Consider the following 24,338-nt stretch of genomic DNA (forward strand, 5'->3'; position numbering starts at 1 on the left):
CCAGTGCAATCTAATAAAACGAAGTCCTGTTAACTGTTACAAAGGTAGCATAATCACCTATCTAAGGAAATCTTCTTGCTCTATAAACACTAGACATAATTCAATGAGAAAAGTTGCACTGGTACAGAAATGGAATAAATAACTAATAACCTCTATACCACCAAAACACTGACCATGTGGCAGAGACTGTTAATGGCCATGAGAATCTGCTCTCATTCTCCTGTGGAAACAAAACCCTAATTTTTAGCTGACAATGCTAGCCTTGAAAAGAGACACACACACCACCACCCCTTTCCCAGCCTCCCCTGGAGCTATGTGTAGCCACTTGATTAAGTTCAGGCCACTGGAAACTGACAATGTCCAGGAACCTTCCTCCCTCCCCACAGTGGCTTGGAAGTCAGTCACCAGCTTAGCCAAGACCACACACAATGAATGATAAAAAAGTGTCTAGGTTTCTAACACCAGAGAACAGAACACCAGCAATGGAGCTTCTTATGGAGTGAACTGTCTTCAAAAAAAAAAAGGTCATAACCCCAGTTACTTCAAAATTTTATGTTTTTTTGCAAATGGGGTCATTACAGACGTTAGTAATTAAAGTAAGGTCATAGTGGAATAAGGTAAGCTCTAAATCCAATCTGACTGGTGTCCATATAGGATGCAGGGACTCCTGGTGGCTCAGCGGTTGAGCGCCTGCCTTCGGCCAAGGGCATAATCCTGGAGTCCCAGGATCGAGTCCCACATCTGGCTCCCTGCATGGAGCCTGCTTCTCCCGCTGCCCATGTCTCTGCCTCTCTCTGTGTCTCTCATGAACAAATAAATAAAGTCTTTAAACACAAAAAAGATAAAACAGTCAATTAAAAGAAGAAAATGCAGAGGGGTGCCTGGCTGGCTCAGTCAGTGGAGCAAGCCAAGGAATGCCAAGGTCTGTCAGGGACCACCAGAAGTCAGAAAACTCAACGACAGATTCTCCCTTATCGGGTTTTCAGAAGGATCGTGACCCTGAAGACATCTTGATTTTAAGACACTTTTGGCCTCCAGAAAGATGAAGCCACAGATTTCTGTTGCACTGAGCACCTAGTTTGTGGTACTTTGTTATAACAGCCCTAAGAAACTGACACACACACATACACACACACACACACACACACACACACACACACAAACCGACACACAAAAATACTGCCTTCTGAAAACAGTTTTAATGTGCGTATTCTAGTTCCCATGGGCAAAGCTAACCCTAACCCATGTAGGAAGCAACGAACTAAGCATGTTTAAGTTTCTTAGGGAAACAACATATAAGTCACCTACTACAAAAATCATAAACACTCTTCAAGTCATTCGAAATTGTCTACTATTCACAAAGCTACAAATGTGATTACAATACTCAACTTCAAAAGAACCGGTAAAAGCTGAATATGCAAAGTTTCTTCTGTGCAGGAAAAGAAAAATGTGTTCCTATGCATTTCTCTGAAAGACCCAGCTACTTGAGGCATGGCCTGCTCACGCATTCCTCACTCATCTGGGCTCGCTGCCCACGCCTGTGTCAGGGAAGTCTTGGATATCCCCAAAAGAAGCCAACAGACCATATGGCGGGTTCAATGGAATCTGACCACTGACTACATCACTACAGTTTTACAGAGTATGAGTTAACACAGCAACAAACAAAAAGTTTTACGAGTTATGAATCTTGCCTAGACAGAATAAAATTCCAATTTTTTACCATAAAATTATTAACAAGACATAAAGTTCAATATTCAGTACATGCATATTAGAATAGAAATTCCGCCACCATCAAGAAAAGAAAGAAAAGGGGACACCTCTGTAGCTCAGTGGTTGAGTGTCTGCCTTAGGCTCAGGGCAGGATCCTGGGGTCCCAGGATCTAGTCCCACATCGGGCTTCCTGCATGGAGCCTGCTTCTCCCTTTGCCTGTGTCTCTGCCTCTCTGTCTCTCATGAATAAATAAATAAAATATTTTTTAAAAAAAGAAAAGGAAAACTATGCACAAAGTAAGAAAATAAATCAATTGAGCATTTGTCCAGAAATAGGTCTGAGTGGAGAAAGAAGTTACAGTCTCTCAATGGTTAAATGAGACACCATTCAACACATGAACAGCTTGTAAAGGTGCCAGAAGCACTATTTGGATTTTTCTCTAGTACTCAAGCTGATGAAAAGGCTGACATTAAATTACCATTAAAGCCATGAAGTGCATACCCAGAACAGGTCATGCAGGAAAGTATCAGACATCAGAACTCAAGCCAGAAAGATTGACTTCAGAGTGGCTGGTAGGCAAAAAGCCTAAGCAGCATTATGAACAATATAACCTCAGAGACACACTTTATTGGGCATAGACGTTGTTAAGACTTCCAGTGCTTTGAAGACAAGATCTTTTATAATCCTATTGGACTCGTCCAATGTCACTAAGAGAAAAATAGAAGGAACTTCTTAGACCTGTAACTTCATAATAAATCCTTCATTTTAAGTACATGGGAAAAAGGAAATTGAAAAGTGTATGTAGACGGGGATCCCTGGGTGGCTCAGCAGTTTAGCACCCGCATTCGGCCCAGGGCGTGATCCTAGAGTTCCAGGATTGAGTCCCACATCGGGCCCCCTACATGGAGCCTGCTTCTCCCTCTGCCTTTCTCTCTGTGTATCTTTCAAGAATAAATAAATAAAAATAGAAAGAAGAAAGAAGAAAGAAGAGGAAAGAGGGAAGAGGGAAGAGGGAAGAGGGAAGAGGGAAGAGGAAGAGGAAGAGGAAAGAGGAAAGAGGAAAGAGGAAAGAGGAAAGAGGAAAGAGGAAAGGAAAGGAAAAGAAAAAGTATATGTAGAAAAGAAGATACTACGCTAGACAGCCCACATGAGAATTTAGCCCAGAGCTGCAGACCATAGAACCATCTTGAAGGGGGAGGTCTGCTGGATTTAGCTCCTACAGCTAACAAACACAAGCTCTTTGGAAATCATGCCTGCGCTGCCTACTGAATCCTGGGCTGCAAAAGACACTGTCGACAGCAAGCTCCTGTATGCCAACACAGCTTCTGACCCTACAAGTCAAACCTTGCCTGGTCCTGACTACCTGGGGAGTGAACTCTGCATACCTTTCCTCTCCTGCTGACACAAAACACATCTAAGTGAGTGGCATGGAAAGGAAGAAGAGGGAATGCTGGATCAGTTCATTCTAATCATTACCTATTACCTCTGTCAGGGACCCAAGATACTCTCCTGAGTGGCTATCAGGCCTCCATCAATTTCAGCCTAATCCAAACCATGTCATCCTATTCCCGGACTGCCTTTGCCTTTTTCTTTCTTTCAAAAATTTTATTGATAAGAGACACAGAGAGACACAGGCAGAGGGAAGCAGTCTCCCTGTGGGGAGCCAGATGTGGGACTCGACCCCAGGACCACGACCTGAACGGAAGGCAGACACTCAACCACTGAGGCACCCAGGTACTCCTGCATTAGCCTGTTGATGCATCTTCTTGCTCTATCCCAGATACCCACCCCCATCTTCTCTGATCCAGTCCCCAGGCTGCAGCCAGAGGGAGCTCTGAAAAAGCAAAACCAAAACAGCTTAATGTAGTCTGTAGGGTGCTGTTTGCCCTGCTCAGACCTCCCAGCACTCTCTATTGTGCACCACTAGACATTTCTGGCTCCTCAAATACATGGACCTCCTTCTGGGTGCACCAAGCACTTTTTAAGAGCTTTTTTGTCACATAACTATCCCCACAATAATGAAAAGTATCAGCCCCCTACCTCCCCCAAACGTTTCCCATCCCCTCCTAACCACCCATAACTGTAACTCTCCTGGTCCCTCTTTCAGCCTTCCCAGGAAGCTCTACCTCCAAAATTATGTTTACAAAGCACCTCAAGGCAGCTCAGACTATCCCTTTCAACGACTAATGCCATGAAACACATCTTAACAGTGAGTGCCTTTGAGTATTTATTTACCCCTACTTGATGATACATGCATTCCAAGTAGGAAGGATATCTGCACATTATTATTCTACATACACATTAGCACCGCCCCAGGATTAAGGTAGGTGCTCAGTTATTTTGTGGAGCAATGGAATGAATCCTCAACGTATGCCCCCTCCAAAAACATCCAGCATAAACCAAGACAGGTGTTAGCTTCTCCTCTCACCTGATTTTAGTCTTAACATAATCCTGACATTTTTTATAACTTGCTAAGTACATCCTGGCTTTTTTCCACAAGGGGGGCAATGTTCCCCACATGTGGCATATTTCCAGGTACATGGGCACACTTGACTAAGACACAGATACCTTGGGCTCTGCATGACCCAGGGAATCAATCTCCAACATGTTATAATTCAATTTTAATAAGAACTCTAGGTGCTTATGATGCACTCAAGATCTAATTTTTTTTAAGGGTTATAGAAAACAGAGGTTGAAAAAGAGTCTAAGATCTAAAAGAAAATAAGAGGTGCTCCTGGGTGGCTCAGTTAGTTAAGCATCTGTCTTAGGCTGAAGGTCATGATCCTGAGGTCCTGGATCAATCCCCATGTTGGGCTCTCTGCTCATAAACAGCCTGCTTCTCTCGCTCCCTCTGCCTGTTGCTCCCCTTGCTCGTGCTCCTGCTTTCATCAAATAAATAAAACCTTAAAAAAAAAAAAAAAAAAAAAAAAAAAACTCAGGGTGGCCTGGGTGGCTCACGGGTTTAGCATCTCCTTCAGCCCAGGGCATGATCTGGAGACCGGGGATCGAGTCCCACATCGGGCTCCATGCAGGGACTCCTCCTCCCTCTGCCTGTGTCTCTGCCTCTCTCTCTCTCATGAATAAAGTAAAATAAAGTAAAATAAAATAAAGTAAAATAAAATAAAGTAAAGTAAAATAAAGTAAAATAAAATAAAATAAAATAAAATAAAATAAAAATAAAATAAATAAAATAAAATAAACCTCAGCTTTTATGACAAAACTAGAAAAAGAAGACGAAAATCAAACCCAGAGCCATCAAACTTCACTAGACGTATTTTAATACATATCCAGCACTGTGGAGAAGCAGGAACAAAATAAACCAGACTTTTGTGTAAAGTGAGGCACTCAAGATCATGCCCTGTCTGCCTCACTGAGCCAATCTATTTTCATTTTAGGCTTATTTATAAACCTAAAAATACCTGAGGGCCGCATCTTGAAGATACAAGTTACTTTCCCTGAGCAACGTAGGGACAGCTATTTTGGAAAAGGAGGTAGTGGGTATGGTTGAGGGCAGGGTATGATAAAATATGGAAGACTTTCCCAGAAATAGAGTGAGACAGAAAGAAAACGTGAAAGGAGATCCACAGGCCTACTCAGAAACCACAAACCAGGCATCTATGAAGGACAGAACTCACCTTTTTTCAGAGAGACTCATCCTCACCCAAGGAGCAGGGCCTTCTGCAAGCTCTTTCCATCCCAGCCCAGAGAGAAATTGGTCTCCCCTCACTCCAACCCCAGTCTTACAGTCACTGCCCTAGTCCTTCAAGATGGCACGTGGGATGAAATCTGCTTGTGAAATTTCTGCTGCTTTAGACATTTTAACCACCCAGCAGTTATCACCTGTACCTCACAATCCCTGTGTCACTGCTATTTAATGTTGCCGGCCAGAAATGATCAGCAACTTAGCTACCTGTACTCTACCAAGACTGAGAGGGGAATACACACAACGTTCTTGAATGACTGCCAGGCTTCACCTAAGTATAACATGGTGACCCCAATTCAGAACAGGCATTTTGCTTAAAATACACTTATAACGTAAAAAAGGTGTTTGTCACCGAACCTTGATTCTTTGGATGCTGACGACTGATTCGGACACCCTCTCAATGGCCGAGGGGAAGAAGAGGGTGACGGTCAACCGCACAGCCCCATACAACGACACTGCCACGAACACACGGCTGGCTGTGATCACGTTGCCAAGAAGCACGTAGGTGGTGAAAGTCACAAAAATGATGATTTTGTTTGCAACGAAAAATGATGCCAAATTCATTCCTCTGAGGTAGGAGCTTCTCAGAATCTTGGAAATTTCCTTCCTGGCAAAGAGTAGAGGATAATGGTTTTCAAGGAAGCAACAACATCCAAGTCATAAATTCAACTATCTTTTGCATGTGGCTCCATTTCCAGGTAGAGAACAGGATTAAGACAAATCACTTTCCCATTTTATGGAATTATCTTACAGCACAGGCTCCAGGGCTAAATGCCAATGTCGCTCACCTCAACTAAATGGAGGCTTAATGTCACTCTGTAAAACTGCCTGGGTCACTCAGACCAGGTATGAATGTTCATTCAACAGGCAGGCATCAAATGACAGAAGTCTTGTGTTGATCACCTTGCTGAGGACAGATGGGCACATAGCCTGTCCCCCCTAAGAGCTCATGATTCATAGGGGGGAAGAGAAAATGTGTGCATCGGACAGAAACAGCCAGCATGGATGCACAAAGAGGTGCCTCCCTCAGAGCAGTGTAGTTGGGGAAGATGCACATGACTGATGACTGGAGCCAGGCAGTGAGATTGCGGGGGGGCGCAGAAAGTGAGCTAAATTAGTCGGGCTTGCTGGGGACCAGAGAAGATGCAAAGCTGAGTGCATTTGATGTAGAGGGAGATGCACCTACAAAGTACATGCAGAACTGAGCAAAGGCATGGGGCTATTCTCATGGCTCTGTTTCTGTTTGGCACAAATAAAACTGAGGTATAGTCTGGCCCAATCTCTACAATCTTCGTCTTCTTGCAATGCTCACATAAATTATAGTTTCAATGCCACTGTCATATTAGCAAATAATATCGTTACTGTTTGGAATTCAGGGTATGAAGAAATACGTGGAATTTCATTTTTGTAGTAGAAACACGCTCTCTTTAAGAAGATACCTAAATGGGGGTGGGGGGTGCCCCTGGTTGACTCAGTTGGATAAGGGTCTTCTTTTGGCTCAGATTATGATACAAGGGTCCAGGAATTGAGCCCCACATTGGGCTCCCTGCTCAGAGGGGAGTCTGCTTCTCCCTATGCCCCAGGGAGAAGCCTCTCTCGTGCTCTCTCTCAGATAAATAAATAAAAGCTCTTTTTAAAGAAAGAGAAAAGAAAGGAAGTAGATGGTGGGACACCTCGGTGGGTCATTAGTTGAGCGTCTGCCTTGGCTCAGGTCCTGATCCTGGAGTCCTGGGATTAAGTCCCGCATCAGGCTTCCTGCAGGGAGCCTGCTTCTGCCTCTGCCTGTATCTCTGCCTCTCTCTGTCTCTCATGAATAAATAAAATCTTTAAAGATAATAATAATAATAATAAAGAAAATGGTAAATGGGAGAGCAAATTAATATGTTGCATAGCATGGGGCAGGGTATGTTTAGTGTTTTAGTTCACATTTTAATGGGAAAACTTCCTAAGGCTCCTCAAATATTTCAGCAAAAGCAGGAGACAGAAAAATAAAAAAACATGGGGTAATATACAGAGAACCGTACCTTCGCAAATTGGTGATAAGATCCACAAAGGACTTTTCCCAGGCATACATTTTTATTATTCTTATGCCAGTTATAACTTCATTCATGGTTCTGATCCTGACATCTGTGAAAGTTGCAGTCTTACTCCTAAGGGGACAGACATGAGAGATGAGCCACAGCCCCACTTTCCTTATCAGCAGCAGACACAGCCCACGACCAGGGATCAAATGATTCCCTCCAGCGCCTCTACTCAGACAACACAGGTGGCTCGACTCAAAATACAAATGGAAGAGACTTCAGTTTGGAAGGCAACAGTTCATCCCAATTCAAGTAGTATCTTAGAAAACTTGCAATAGGGACTAAGGAAGACACGAAAGAGAGTCAGATATAAATCGCCTGCTCCAAGAGGTCATGCTTGGGTAGGGAAGGCAAATAACCTGTGAATCTAACAATACTACAGTTGGTTGTGGTATAGTATAGTAGAACGAAGTACTGGGGAGCAGAAAAGAAAGGGCTGTTGATTCTAATTGGGCAAAGGAGAGAGCAGGAAAAGCTTCTGAGTTCTAGTAGCATTGAAATGGGACTCCAAGGACACAGAACATCTCTCCATCGCAGAGCAAATTCCATGCTGAGAAAACCACAAGGTAAGAAACAGAAGAGAAAACTCGATGTGCTTCAAACAGCTCATCATCATCCAACTGAAAATCTTGACAGTGACCCATTTCCAGCCTCTGGAACCTGCTTCATCATCATCAAACTCTGTATCACCAGCCACTTTTCTATCGCATATGCTGCTAGGACAGCTGGACATCTAAAGACACAATTGAGGTTGACCTTGCCCTTGGGAAGCTTGTAATTTATTGGTCACACTGAATTTAAAAAAAGACATGCACACATGAAAATACCTCTAACATAAGCATAACAAAAATATACGCTGCCCGGGGCACCTGGGAGACTCAGTGGTTGAGCGTCTGCCTTTGGCTCAGGTTGTATTCCCGGGGTCCTGGGATCGAGTCCCAAATCAGATTCCCCGAGGGATGCCTACTTCTACCTCTGCCTAGGTCTCTGCCTCTATGTGTCTCTCATGAATAAATATAATCTTTAAAAAAATATATTAAAAAACCATGCAGCCAGAAATGGACCGCTAAGTAGATACTTAAATTATACTATCATTTAATATATGTTGAAATAACTTCATCATATGTAAATTCTGCTGGAAGACACAACTTAATGAGGCACAGGGCCCAAAAAGCTAGCCAGGAGGAGCCAGTGGATGCCTTCACTATCTCAGTTTCAAGAGTAGCCCTCAGCTTAAGGCTGGAGCCTCCATGGCTAAGCCTGGACCCGATACAATCAACACAAACAAGAGATCACAGAAGACATTTGTTTTTCATCAAAAGCAGGGGCCAGACCATGGATATTAATAAATGCATATTACCCATTTTTTAAACCAGTGTTTCTCTTACCGGAGTGATGAAAACAACTTCCCAATGCAGCTTTGCAAGGGTAGAAGAATAATTAGAACTACCATCCCGGCAAGACAGGATATTCCTATTTCCATCCAGAGCAAAGCAGTCACTGCAATAGCTTGCAGTGGTCCTGCCCACAGAAAGTGCAAGAATACTGTCACCTTAAAAGAGAAGAGACAATGCTTTCTTAAGACAGCATAAACACAAAACCAGTGAGAACACAGTACAGAAACAATCTGCTCTGAAAGAAGACAGGAACCTAAACAGGGTGGCTCAGCAGTTTAGCGTAGCGTCTGCCTTCAGCCAGGGCATGATCCTGGGGTCCTGGGATCTAGTCCCACATCAGGCTCCCTGCATGGAGCCTGCTTCCCCCTCTCCCTGTGGTGTCTCTGCCTCTCTCTCTCTCTCTCTCTCTCTCATGAATAAATAAAATCTTAAAAAAAAAAAAACCCTCTGCTCTGTCGCTCTCAAGTGAATGAATGAATGAATGAATGAATGAATGAATGAATGAATGAATGAAAGGAATCCTTTAGAAAAATGGAGCACCTGGATGGCTCAGTTAAACATCGTACTCTTGATTTGGGCTCAGGTGAAGATCTCAGGGTCATGAGATCCAGCCACTTGTTGGGCTCCTTTATTGGGCTCCATGCTCGGTGGGGAGTCTGCCTGAGATTCTCTCTCCCTGTCTCTCTGCCACTCTCCCTGCTCCTGCCCTCTCTCTAAATAAATAAAATCTTTAAAAAAAAAGGGGGTGGGGGCTTTCCTATATAGCACTCTACAGGGCACAGAACTATCCCTCCCCACCAAGATGTCATCATATAGAGCAGGCCAAAGAATTCAGCCAGCAGGGGAACCTAGGTGGTTCAGTGGTTGAGCATCTGCCTTTGGCTCAGTTCATGATCCCCGGGTCCTGGGATCAAGTCCCACATCGGGCTCCCTGCTTCTCCCTCTGCCTATGTCTCAGCATGCCTCTCTCTCTCTCATGAATAAAATCTTAAAAAAAAAATAAACAAAACAAAACATAATAATGGTAATTCAGCCACGAATACCAACAACATGTGCCCAGAAAGGCCACTTATGAAGGACTATTAGCAACATTTAAACAAGCTGGACAGGAACTGTCTGCTTATGCATTGTTGAAGTATGCTGTAAACATGCATTGTTGAAGTATGCTGTAAACACATTAGGAACACAAAATGCCTATCACCAGAAAACACATAGTAGTGCTATACCTAAATTGCACATAGAAGAAATGAAAATTGAATAAAAAGTATCCTCATCTTATATTCTACACCAAAAACTGGCATCAGAAATGCCGAGTTAAACCAAGGAAGGTGTCAGGAATGAAAAAGGATCCCTCAAGGGGGCAGCCTACCTGGTCAAACTTGTTCACGTCATTGGACAGCAGGTTGACAATCTGGCCGGTAGTGGTCTTCCCCATGGCCATGTTACTAAGGCGAAGTGCCTGAAACAGAAGAAAGGAGTAGAAGATTATATTCCTACAGTGATATCATGCCACACTTAGAAAACAAGCAAAACGGAGTATATTTTTTACAAGGTCTTGTGTGACTTCCCGCAAGCACAGTGTTCCATGACAGCAGGGCTCTAGAGGACCTGGGCTCAGGCTTCAACACTTTTGAATGGTGGCAGCCACATACCACAAGGAACAACAGAGCTACACGAGGTATAAGCAGACTCTCCCACCCCATTTTATGATGAATCTGGACATGCCCAGAGGATAAAAAGATCTATACTTGGGAGTCAACTCAAGTAATTTTGAGCCACATTCTATGAAAGTGGGAAGGCTATCTAAGGAAAAAATTTAGGAGACAGACTATACATCTGGACAGGGTCATTAATTCTTTTTTTTTTTTTTTAAGATTTATTTATTCATGAGAGACCCAGAGAGAGAAGCAGAGACATAAGCAGAGGTAGAAGCAGACTCCCCACAGGGGGGCCTGATACAGAACTCGATCCCAGGACTCCAGGATCACGACCTGAACCAAAGGCAGACGCTCAACCCTTGAACCACCCACTGCCCCTGAAAATATTTTTAAAATCAATTTTACATACAAATACACATGAATCCCTCATGCAGAAAACACATTATAGAAGTGCGTATCTGATAACTAATCGTTAACAATTAAACTAAGAACAGAACACAAAACTGATTCTAAAACTGATCATTTTCAAAAAACCTTAAGACAACTGCACCAAGAGGTTGCACCTGGGTGGCTCAGTTGGTTAAGTGTCTGCCTTTGTCTTGGGTCGTAATCCGAAGGTCCTGGAATTGAGTCCCGCATCTGGGGCCCTGATCAGTGGGGAGCCTTCTACTCCTTCTCCCTCTGTCCATCCCCAATGTTCGTGCACTCACTTGCTCTCTCTTGCTCTCATTCTTTCTGCACTCTCTCAAACATTAAAAAAAAAAAAAAAAAAAGACAACTCTGCACCCATGTGGAATCACCATTCACAGCCTGTCACTGAAGCTGACAATGAGAACCACGTGACAAGATGGTGCCGACTGACAATTTGTGCAAAAGGCAAAGTTCTTCTCGGCAAACCATCAGGATGACTTGTCATTTAATTAGCTATGTGACCAAGTGTAGCAATGGACTAAAGACTGATTCTGGATCCAATGTTCACCTACCTAGGTTAACAGCAATGCTGCAGCAGAGAAATTAATAATCTGTCAGAGAAAAATCAGTCATACTCTAGCTAGGCAAAAAAAAAAAAAAAAAAAATCATGTAATGTCATTAATGTTATTAATGAGGAAGACATAGCCTATAAGCGAACTGCCAGATGTCTGCTTCCAGCCATCAGAGTAGTCAGTACTGGACTTGCCCTCACCCTCAACTGTAAAACTATAAAACTGGACAGAACCTATGAAGCCACTGTTTCAGGCACGAACACAGGCAGTGCACGACCATAAGCCTCCAGAAAAGGGAAATACCAGAGCAGAGACCCATGACCAGCCTGGCTTTCTGCCCAGAGACATTTACTGCCCAAGTAGAACTACACTTTCACTGAGGCAATGAGGAAGAGTTACCTGTTCCAAATTGCAGATATGTCTGGAATTTGCAAGCCAGAATAGCAGAAGCGCAGGCCCCCAGAGATTTTGTACTGAGTTAGCAAATGGATTTCGGGGCAGCTGTGAGCTCAAGGGAGACTCCAGAGTTCATGCAAAAGGGCACGAAGTTTCTATCCAAACAGGATACAAGATCTTCAAAAGCACCTAAGACACTCCATTTAGATACCAGGAGGGCCATGGCTTAGTAATAAAGATCATACTCTAGAGTAAGAGTCATGTACTTTTAACTGAGTTTAAATACTGCCACTGATAGATAAATATCTGCCACTGATAGATACAGAGATACATAAAGTAGGAAGGTAGGTAGTCACCTAAGTAGATAGACAGATCTACTGAAACAATCTCCCAGGAATTGCTTATAGGAAAAAAACGAAATACGCTTTCACTAAAAGTCCCTATAATGTTAACCAGTTAAAACATCCAAAATAGTAAACAGTTATTAAACATGCAACGAAGAATATGTGACCCATGATCAAGGAGAAAGAATACAGGGACACCTGGGTGGCTCAGCTGTTGAGCATCTACCTTTGGCTCAGGGCGTGATCCCAGATTGAGTCCCATATCGGGCTTCCCGCATGGAGCGGGCTTCTCCCTCTGCCTATGTCTCTGCCTCTCTCTGAATAAATAAATAAAATCTTTAAAAAAAAAAAAAAAAGCTAATAAAGGAATCAAAATTGAATCCAAAAACTCTGATACCACCAAAATAAAAGTGAGGAATGGAAACAAGAAAAATAGAAGAAACAAGTAGAAAAAAAATAGCAATGCAAAAAGCCAAAAACAAATCAGATCAATATTTACACTAACACTCTAATTAAAAGCCAAAGATGGTTACCAGGGATTAACAAAAGACATACCTAAATTGCTATAGAAGAAAAATGAACTTAAAATACACTGACAGGTTGAAAGTCAAAGGACAAAAAAATGATAGACCATGCAAACAATAGGTACAGTGAATGTGGTGTGGCTGTATTAGACAATACAGACTTTAAGACAAGGAATACTGCCAGAGATTAAGAGGGATGTTTCATAAAAGCAATATCAATTCATTACTCCTAAATGTGTTCGGATCAGGGTGGTTCAGCAGTTTAGCACTGCCTTCAGCCCCCAGGGCATGATCCTGGAGACCTGGGATGAGTCCCAGGTCAGGCTCCCTGCATGGAGCCTGCTTCTCCCTCTGCCTCTCTCTCTCTCTCCTAATCATGAATACATAAAATCTTTGAAAAAATAAAATAAAATACATGTGTATGGATCAAATCAGAGATTCAACATTTATGAGACAAAAACAGAACCAAAGAGAAAAATGACAAAACATCACAATCATAGGTTTCAACATCCCTCTCTCAATAATTTTTTTTAATATTTTATGTATTTATTCATGAGAGACAAAGAGAAAAAGAGATATAGGCAGAGAGAGAAGTAGGCTCCATGCAGGGAGCCTGATGTGGTACTCGATCCAGGAACTCTGGGATCATGCCCTAGGTCAAAGGCAGATGCTCAACTGCCGAGCCACCCAGGTGGTGTCCCATCCCTCTCTCAGTAATTAATAAAAAAAAAGTAGACAAAAAAATTTTAAGGACACTGAAGATATGAAACACACTACTAATCATGTTACTGTGATATTAATGGAACACCACACCCAACAACTGCAGGACAGTTTTCTCGAGTACACAGTGAATATTTGCAAACATAGACCACTATATGCTGGGACCATAAAATAAATCTCAATAAATTTCTCTTTTTTTTCTCCAAGATTTTTATTTATTTGACAGAGAGAGAGAGAGAGAGAGAGAGAGAACAAACAGGGGGAGTGGCAGGCAAAGAGAGAAGAAGCAGACTCCTCACTGAGCAGGGATCTAGATGCAGGGCTTGATCCTGGGACCCTGAGGTTATGACCTAAGCTGAAGGCAGATGCTTAACTGACTGAGTTATCCAAGCATCCTTCAGTAATTTTCTAAACATAAAAATGTTAGGATGTTCTCTGATTACAAAAGTATTAAATTGGAAATCACTAAGATAGCTCTCAGAACTCCAAATATTTGAGAAATAGCAGGATATTCATACAGAACCATGTGGCAAAGATGACTTCATAAGGAAAATCAGAAATATTTTTAAATAAATGAAAATAAAAACATAACGTATCACAATTTGTAGGATATAGTTACACCAAGTCTTACCAGAAACTTCTGGCTTTAAAAGTTTTACATGAAAAAGAAAGGTATGAAATTGATGGTCTAAGATTCTCCCTAAGATTAAGATCAAAGAAACAGAAACAAACACATATATACTCTGTTCACACCTACAGAAGAGCATCTAGTGTTATCAATTATACATCTGTTGCCACCCAGGAACAATCAGCTCATTGAGGGCAAAAAAGACTCATCATATTCGTGTACATAAGCAAAAATCATTGAAAAGCCTGCCCTTTATTGAACAATTACTACAACTCATACAACTGAATAGGAAACCACCTTACAAAGCAAGGAATTATTCCTATTTTGCAGATGGGAAAATAGGCTGCACATATTCATGGCTGACAGAGAACTCTAGGTGTTTTTTCTTCTAATGAAGCAAAATTACCACTCTTCATTAATGTAGACAATTTATGTTTGGTTCATGTCAGGTATAGAGAATAACAGTGTACAAATTAATGCATCATCCTTCTGCTAATGTTTTGGTTCCACATTTCCATGAGTTGACAAGTTATAAGAGGATATTATTTGGTTTATTTTCCCTGTGAAAGCAAGTTAATTCCACCATGAAAGAAGAAAAAAAAAAGCAAACAAAGAAACTAATATTTGCACTGTATATACCAGGCCTAGGATTAGTATTTTTATTAAATCAAGAGCACTTCAGCAGGAATAAGAATTATAATATTGGCAAGGGTGGGGACCACGCCATACTGAGTGGAGTCTGCTTGAGATTCTCTCCCCCCACCCCTGCACATATCCTCCCACTGAAATAAATAAAATCTTAAAAAAAAAAAAAAAAAGGCTTGAAATATATATACCCTGAGAGATTAAAGATGTCTACAAAGGTTTTGCTTTGGTCAAGTTCACTGCATGGACATCTGTTAATATAAAAAACTGAGAAATAATTCAAATTTCTAATTAATGTTATAATAGAATCTATGTGGCCATTAAAAACACTGTTGAGGGATCCCTGGGTGGCGCAGCGGTTTGGCGCCTGCCTTTGGCCCAGGGCGCGATCCTGGAGACCCGGGATCGAATCCCACATCGGGCTCCCAGTGCATGGAGCCTGCTTCTCCCTCTGCCTGTGTCTCTGCCTCTCTCTCTCTCTCTGTGACTATCATAAATAAATAAAAAAAAAAAAAAGAAAAAAAACACTGTTGATGGTGTTATGCAAACTCCCATCAGACTAGATATCCATTTATAGTTGGTTCTTCTCTGGGAAGGCATGAAAATACATCTGGGGTCAATAAGAGAACTGTATATACAATCTGAACCAAAACAATTTTAATCAATTTTTTAAGAATTAAGTAATACTGGTCCTTCATTTAAAAACGGTTTCAGGATCCCTGGGTGGCGCAGCGGTTTAGCGCCTGCCTTTGGCCCAGGGCGCAATCCTGGAGACCCAGGATCGAATCCCACATCGGGCTCCCAGTGCATGGAGCCTGCTTCTCCCTCTGCCTATGTCTCTGCCTCTCTCTCTCTCTCTCTCTCTGTGACTATCATAAATAAATAAATAAATTTTAAAAATAAATAAAATAAATAAAATAAAAAATACACGGTTTCTTCTTTATTTTATTCAGTACAAGTGAAACACAAAACCCAAGTATGCACACATAGATACCACTTCTCTAACAGTCCTTAAAAACAGAAACTGTGGTTCACCACCTTCATGATGCAGATTTTTCATCACCAATATGCCTCTTACTCAAAGACGACCCTCACTGCGCATGTGGAGGATGCTTCTCACAGACTGCCCCAGATGACCATGCCTTTGGGGGTTTGCATACAATATAACTCCATTCTGTTCCTGGATGTCAAACTATCCCTTTCACCAGTACCTACTACTGTTTCCAAACTAGGATATAACCTCATAATATTTTAAGTGAAATCACAGTGAACAGGCTCTGAATAGAAACTAAAGGATTTTCAGAACAAAATACCAAGTACTTATGTCACCTATTTTCTATTTTTGGTTTACTTCCTGGTTCATGGCCCTACCTCAGAGCTGAGTCTGTCAGATAATGTGGTTTCCAGGGACATTGGGTATTACTGTAACAGACGAATATGAAGAATATGTTTAGCTCACCTGAAGCAGAAAATTGCCTGTATTTTCCCAATATTGTTGCCTAGAGTTGCTTAGTAATGCTGCTACATCTACTTTCAAGACTGTGTGATCTAAAACCATTAAACTTCATTTTTATGGGGTCACAAGGTCAGCCTAATACCCTCTATCCCCATGAATACAATGGGTGACAACTCCGTAAAGTTAATCAGATTCCCTCTGGGGCTCTGTAGAAGAGATTCAAAAAAATGAAAACAGAAGTGCATACAAAATCAACAACCTGCTGTCATCAATAATCTGATAGCTCCATTGCCTTTTTTCCCTTTTTTTTGGCCTGGTTTTCCATGGCTAGCACACAACCAGCACACCTGTACAGAAAGCTTTCTGCAAGCTGTGGCATTTACATTCAGGGATACCATTAGCTTTCCTTTAACTTCGTTGGCCACTTTTTCTTTTTCATTATACCATTAACCTTGAAGACATCTATTGATCTATTGAGAGTCAAGAAGACAGACACATACAGACTTTAGTTCTGAGCAGAAGGGCCACAATGTGGACCCCAAGAACCACTTGTGTACCAGTGATATTTCCTCTGAGGTCAGACTGACTCCACATTCCTTGACCTTATCACCTCTAATGGCCACGAGTCCCTGAATGTGTAACGCTTCATGATGATAGTATGATCAAAGTGCAGTCACATCCCCAAATAACAATAGACACCCACCAACCACCACCACCCCTACTCAGACCCTTCCATCATCAATTTCTTGCTTTGAAATAGAAGCCCCATGTGACTGGTTTCCCAAATAAGAGAGGGGATAAAAGAAACCAACAACACAGAACAGTTGTGGCAAAGGTGAGCTGGTGGGGTGACAGGAAGAAGTAACAATATGGTAAGTGTGAAAAACCCACTGACAAGGAGAAAAAAAGAGAGCAAATACACACACACACATACACACACAGTTACTAATTACACATTCCTTTCTAAACATCAAGCTTGAGGTTTGGTGAGAAAATGAGTAAATCTGTACAAAAAAACATGATACAAAGAAATGCTATCAAACACATGATATACATAGCATTCATTTTTAGAGCCAAACTTACTAAAAGCAGCAATGCCTTAATATCTGTAGTGAGTACATACTAAGGAATGAAGAGAAAAGTGCCCGGAGCATAAGGAAAAAACGCTCTCTCACAAAGCAACCCATCGCTCTCTCCACCAAATGCCACTGTGCCAAATCACCCCAGTCTCCTAACTCAGGGGAGTGATGTGGAACCAATAGCAGCTGGGTGCCGATCAGATCGCAGAGATACCAAACAAATAACCCTGGTCAGCTCAGCTAATGGGTCCCAGAGGGAGGAGAAAGGAAAAGACAAGGACTTCAAAATATAATCCAGACATCACTGCTTGTTCTGTGTAGAGTCCTCTCTGAAATGCCTTGCTTTTCCTACACAAGTAACTCAAAGTGTATTGCCACCGTTGGGGGCGGGGGGGGGGGGGGGACTGTAATGTTTTCAATGAATACTGAGTAAATGTAGAGCCTGCACCCATTCAAAAAAATTAAGTTAACCTTGAAGACATTATGCCCAGTGAAATAAGGTAGGCACCCAAGGGCAAATACTGCCTGATTCCTTTCACATGAGGCACCTAACCTGGTAGTTTCATGGAGACAGGAAGTATGATGGGTGTACACTGGTCACCAGGGGTTGGGGTGAGGGGGATGAAGAACTGCTGGAATAGGTACAGTTTCAGGCTTTACAAGATGAAGAGTCCTGGAGATGGATAGTGTTGATGGTTGCACAATGATGCAGAATGTCCTTAAGGTTACAGGTTGTACACTCAAAAATCGAACATGTGGTCAATTTTAAGTTTTGTGTATTTTACTGTGATCAAAAATTTAAAATTTATTAATTTAGATATGCCTGGGTGGCTCAGCGGTTGAGCGCCTACCTTCAGCCCAGGGCGTGATCCCAGGGTCCTGGGATAGAGTCCCATATTGGGCTTCCTGCAGGGAGCCTGCATCTCCCTCTGCATGTGTCTCTGCCTCTCTCTGTGTGTCTCTCATGAATAAATAAAATCTGTTTTAAAACTTTTTTTTTTTCATGGCGGGGTGGTGGTGGAAACTGGATGGTGCAGTTAGTAGCCTGTGACTCTTGATCTCAGGGTTGTGAGATCAAGACCCACCGTGGGTGAACAGATTACTTTAAAAAATTTAATAGGGATCCCTGGGTGGCGCAGCGGTTCAGCGCCTGCCTTTGGCCCAGGGTGCGATCCTGGAGACCCGGGATCGAATCCCACGTCAGGCTCCCGGTGCATGGAGCCTGCTTCTCCCTCTGCCTGTGTCTCTGCCTCTCTCTCTCTCTCTCTCTCTCTCTGTGTGTGTGTGTGTGTGTGTGTGTGTGTGTGTGTGTGACTATCATAAATAAATTAAAAAAATAAAAAATAAAAAATAAAAAAATAAAAAAATTTAATAAAACAAGAATTATTAACTCTTAAGACTGTGGGGGGGGGGTAGCCACCAAACAAAAAGTATAAGCCTACAGAAATATCTTAAAATGACAAAGAAATAAGCATTTTCAGAGCAACATATATAATTAAAAATTTAACTCTATTTTTTTAAATTAAGTATCAGCCATGTTTTCAGCATCAATCCTGAGGAAAGGAATGCAGACAGTTGTGCTGTCCATTCACTTTCCAAGAAGACTCCACATCAACCACTGTGCCCTGACCATTCTTCCCTACCCTGTCTCTAGTAGGGTGATTCCTGAGTTTTCCTGCTAAGAATCCCTGGGGTACAGATTAAATACACAGATTTCCAGGGCTTCTCTTAATTCTGAGGGAGTGGGTCTGTCTGGGATTACACCCAGGTTGTGCGTTTTGATTAATCACAAAGATGACTCAACAGAATTGCCTGACCTGCAGCCTAGCATAAGTCCTCCTCACCCATGATCTGCAAGGAAGCTGAAGAGCTCTAGCACACACTCACCCTGCCCTGCAGTGTACACAGAGCTCTCCTAGCTGCAAGGCCCATAAACACCCAGCTATTAAAAGCAGGAAGCAGACAGCTGCTCTGACAATTGGCTGAGAAACTGATCGTGCACCAATCCTACCACCGCCTTTGCCATACATAATAAGCAAGCACATAACTGGACAAAACTATGTGTCCAGGCAACAGGTAGTGCAAGACAGATTCCTGAGCATAGAGACACTCAAGAGGCAAACGCTACCATTGTCTTGGTTCTGGGCCAGGGGACCACTTTTCAACTGTGGCAGGGAGCTGAAGGAAGTTTTCCAAACAGTGCAGCAGCGCCACTGAGCTGAGGAAGCAGAGGTCAGGCTGTGGTTGGCCGCAGTAGCTGGCATCCTTGAGAACAAATGAAAGGATCACTAAAGTCCTGGGGTGAGGAGGGACACTGCTGTCAAGGCCTGACCTAAGGGATGGGCTACAGGGACGCAGGTCAAGACTGCCTAAAGCTCACCAAGGAGCTGGTGCGTGGAGTAGCAAGCAGAACACAGACACTGGAAGGTCACTGTAGGGCACAGTAGAGAAACTTTATTAATATATCATTAACAAGCCTGGCATGCAGCCCAGACATCAGGAAGACCACACCTTAGAATTAAAGACCAGTCGCTGGAACAGAAATTCTCAGCTCGAGCAATTTGCCACCACCTCCCAGGAGACATCTGTCAATGTCTGGAGACATTACTGGTTGTTACAACTAGAAAGATGCCACTGGCATCAAGTGGGTAGAGGTCACAGCTGCTGATCAGCATCCTACAATGCACGGGGTCCCCTCCATTCACCACCCTCCAACAAAGAATTGCACAAACCTAAATGCCAGTAGTGCTAAGGTTCAGAATCTTTTCTCTAAAGCATATTTATTTGCTCTAGACTTATCCTGGAAAATATGAATAACAAGGCCTAGGAAGGACTCTGAGCTTGCAAGTTAGAGAAGCATGGAAAATATATCTTAGAATTCCCAAAAACATAAGCCAACAAAGTATAAATCAAGCCTATGGAGCCTTAAAGCAACCAGCCAGGAAATGACCTTTTAACACAAAATTCAACATTCTTCCAAAGACTCTAAGAATGCAGACCTCCAATGTAGCATTCATAATGTCCAATAAATTTTAAGTCTTAGACATGCATAAACAAACCAAAAAAAATGGGCAGCCCTGGTGGCGCAGCGGTTTAGCGCCGCCTGCAGCCCAGGGCATGATCCTGGAGACCCGGGATCGAGTCCCACATCAGGCTCTCTGTGTGGTGCCTGCTTCTCCCTCTGCCTGTGTCTCTGCCTCTCTCTCTCTCTCTCTCTCTCTCTGTCTCTATGAATAAATAAAATAAAAAAATCTAAAAAAAAAAAAAAAAAAAAAAAAAAAAAACAAACCAAAAAAAAAAAAAAAACAAAAAAAAACAGGAAAATGTAAACCACAGGAAGAAAGTAACCTACATCATAAAAAACAACCCCCCCCCAAATATATAAATAAAAACAAATCCAAGTTGACCCGAACATTGGGTTTTTTAAATTTTTATGTTCACAGAATTAGAGAAATATTGATACAGGAGAGCTAGGTTCTTGTCTCACACAGTCGAAAAAATGAATCTTGGGGACAAAGGAGAGTGAGCGAAGCGATACACGTTTATTAAGTAGATACACAGAGAAAGCTCTCAGGAGTGAGAGGGGTCCCGACAGGGTTGCCACTGGGGGCTTTTAGTGGCCGTCTTTTATTAAGAACCTAGCCAGGGAGCCCACAGCCTTGAGATTCTTGTGCAATCTTGGTTTGAGCAGGGACTATTGATAACACCTTCATGAGTTATTTCTTTGTGGTCCAGGGAGTTTCTGTGATTACTTAGTAACCATCAAAGAAAGATACTCCCTAACATTTGGGAGCTAGGGAGCCAGGTTTACTATTTTTCTATTTTTATTGCCTTATCTCTGTTTTCTTGGGATGGGTAGGAGCCTGACTTTGGGCCTTTCAGTGTCCTTGGGGTTTATGGGAGCCTACAGATTTCTCGGAGCCAGACTTTGGGCCTTTCCCTTATCTTACCCTGCCTACATCCATCTGCCCCGAACTCATATCTTTATCAATATGAGTAAACAGATCCTCTGCAGAAAAATACAAACTGCAATAAAAGAGCTATGTGGACATTTTATAATTGAAAAGTACAAAACAAAACCACCCCCACTAGTTGGGCTTAGTAACAGTTTGAAGTTATCAGAGAATATAGTCAGACTGATCAGAAGAAAACTATCCAATGTGAAGAACAGAGAGAAAATTGAATAAAATTAAGAAAAGAGGGAACTAGGTGACATTTTCAAATGGCCTGACATACATGGAAAATGAGAATCCAAGACAGAAAAAATGAGAATCGATCAAAATATTTCAAAAGATATAACGGCCAAATCATTTCCCAAATTTTTAGAGAAAGTATCAAATTTAAGAACAAAAAGCTCAGCAAAGGGCACCTGGGTGGCCCAGTAGGTTAAGTGTCTGACTTTGGCTCAACTCAGGTCATGATCTCAGGTTCCAGGAATCCACCCCCATGTCACGCTCCCTGCTTACCAGAGAGTCTGCTTCTCCCTCTCCCTCTGTCCCCCCTCCTCCTGCTTGTGCTCTCTCTGTGTGTCAAACAAATAAATAAAAGCTTTTTAAAAAAAATTCTTGCAAACCCCAAAAGGTATAAATTCAAGGGGAGTCACACCTTGGGTCATTATCAATCTCCTTAAAAAAGTCAATTAAACGAGAAAAGAAAAATCTTTTTAAACCTGCCAGAGAGAAAACAGAACCATGCAGGAAGGCTAAGACACAAAGAAGGAATGACTTCTCAGAATCTATGAAGACCAGATGACAATGAAGCAATATCTTAACATACTAAAAGAGAACTGTCATTCCAGAATACAATATATCCAGTCAGCGTATCCTCAGAAACACGGGGGAAAAAAAAAAAACAGATTTTCAGATAAACAAAAAAGGAATTCATCACTTGCAGACCTATATTTAAGAAAAGCTCGGAGGGGCACCAGGGTGGCTCAGTCGGTTGAACATCTAACTCTTTTATTTCATCTGGGGCCATGATCTCAGGGTTGTAGGATCGGGCTCCACATCATGCTCCCTCCTTTAGCGTGGACTCTACTGGGGGTTCTCTCTCTCTCTCCCTGCCCACACTTCCCCCTGTTTGGGCTCTTTCCTTCTAAATAAGTAAGTAAATTAAATCTTAAAAAAAGAAAAAGGTTTCTCTAATAGAACACAAGCAGCAATAACCATAAAAGAAACTGATAAACAGGCCTTCATCAAAACAAAAACATTCCACTCCTCAAAAGTTATTAATAAAACAGAAAGGCATGGGCAGCCCGGGTGGCTCAGCAATTTAGCTCCAGCCTTCAGCCCAGCCTGGTCCTGGGAACCCGGGATCGAGTCCCATGTCAGGCTCCCTGCATGGAGCCGGCTTCTCCCTCTGCCTGTGTCTTTGCCTCTCTCTCTCTCATGAATAAATAAAATCTTAAAAAAAAAAAAAAAAAAAAACACACAGAAAGGCATGCCACTGACTCAAAGAAAATGTGTGCAATTTCTACATCTGGCAAAGAACAAGAATCTTGAATATACAAAACTCGTACAATGCAGTAAGACAAAAACCCCAATGTAAGAAAAAAAGAGAGGGGTCAAATACTTAAGTATTTCACAAAGAAGATACAAGAAGAGTAAAGAAGCACATTCCTAGTCGGAATGTAATCAGGTACCTTCACTATACAGATGAGAAAAATTAATCTTAAAGCAGTTTAGCCCAAAGCAATAGCTAGGAAGAAGAAAAAAGGATTTATGAAAAGCAATGCAACAATATAGTCTGATCAGGTTTACAACCTCCTCTTCTAAAGTTTTTTTTGTAAAGATATTATTTATTTGAGAGAGACAGAGTGCACAAGCAGGGGGAGAAGCAGGCATAGGGAGAGGGAGAAACAGGCTCCCCGGGTAGAAGGGCTTTGGGACCAAGACCTAAGCAAGACATGGGGCACCTGTGTGGCTCAGTGGATGAGCCTCTGCCTTCAGCTCAGGGCATGATCCTGAGACTCTGCTGGGATCGAGTCCCACATCCGGCTCCCCGCAGGGAACCTGCTTCTCTATCTCTCTGCCCCTCTCTGTATCTCTTATGAATAAATAAAATTAAAAAAAAAACTATACAACACGTAACTGACTGAAGCACCCAGGCACCCCACCCCAATTAAATTTCATAAATGTCCTCTGTACCATGTACATTACATGACTTATTTTATCCAGTGCTCAACAAACAACCTCATGTGAAGCAAATATTCTTTATTACCATTTTAAAAATCAGGAAACTGAGGGGCCCCTGGGTGGCTCAGTCGGTCAGGTGTTCGACTCTTAATTTCAGCTCAGGTCATGGTCTCAGGGTCAGGATATGGAGTCTCACCGCCAGCCCTGCGCTCGGTGGGGGGTCGGCTTGAGTCTGTGTGTGTGTGTGTGTGTGTGTGCGCGCGTGCGCGCGCGCCTCCCTGCCACAGGCTCCGATTAACTAATTAAAACATTAAAGATCACATAACTGAGACCTTAAGAAATGAATTCACTTCCCTAAAATATTCCTCTTTAGCACATTTCAAAACCGGGATTGGATCTCAAATCTGAATGCTATCAGAGCCCATGCTCACAATCCCTACCCTATCCAGGCCACCGCAGCATCTTCTACAAAGTACTCGGGCACCTGAGTCAACACTTGACTATTCTGTGTATGGGATTCCCAGTACAGATTCTAAGACACCGAAGCCTGATAAACACCAGCATGCTTGAGCTGCAATTTTGAAAGGGATATTGACTACCAAGCAAGGCTGAACTTATGACCCATAAGCTACCCCTCTGTACTGGAAGCTTTTAGTTATAAGACATAACGTAAAAACTGAATATGTATTTGATGACCTAACAGTATCACTTGGCATCTTTTAAAATGACTCCACCCCAATATCTATTATCACAATGCCCAGAGGGATGCCTGTGTGGCTCAGTGGTTGACCTGCCTTCAGCTCAGGTCATGATCCCAGGGTCCTGGGATGGAGTCCTGCATCAGGATCCCTGCAGGGACCCTGCTTCTCCCTTAGCCT

The 24,338-nt window shown here is 42.4% G+C and overlaps 1 protein-coding gene across 1 annotated transcript in view; it reads right to left on the reverse strand.

The window, feature by feature from the left end:
- Positions 1 to 24,338, reverse strand: part of ABCC4 (ATP binding cassette subfamily C member 4) — a 247,566-nt gene that overhangs the window by 161,667 nt on the left and 61,561 nt on the right. The window contains 4 exon segments of the mRNA XM_025441091.3: positions 5,772 to 6,021; positions 7,439 to 7,564; positions 8,884 to 9,047; positions 10,262 to 10,351. Of these exon segments, the coding sequence (XP_025296876.3) occupies positions 5,772 to 6,021; positions 7,439 to 7,564; positions 8,884 to 9,047; positions 10,262 to 10,351 (630 nt within the window).

Source organism: Canis lupus, chromosome 22, assembly GCF_003254725.2.
Source record: "Canis lupus dingo isolate Sandy chromosome 22, ASM325472v2, whole genome shotgun sequence".
Lineage (NCBI taxonomy): Eukaryota > Metazoa > Chordata > Mammalia > Carnivora > Canidae > Canis > Canis lupus.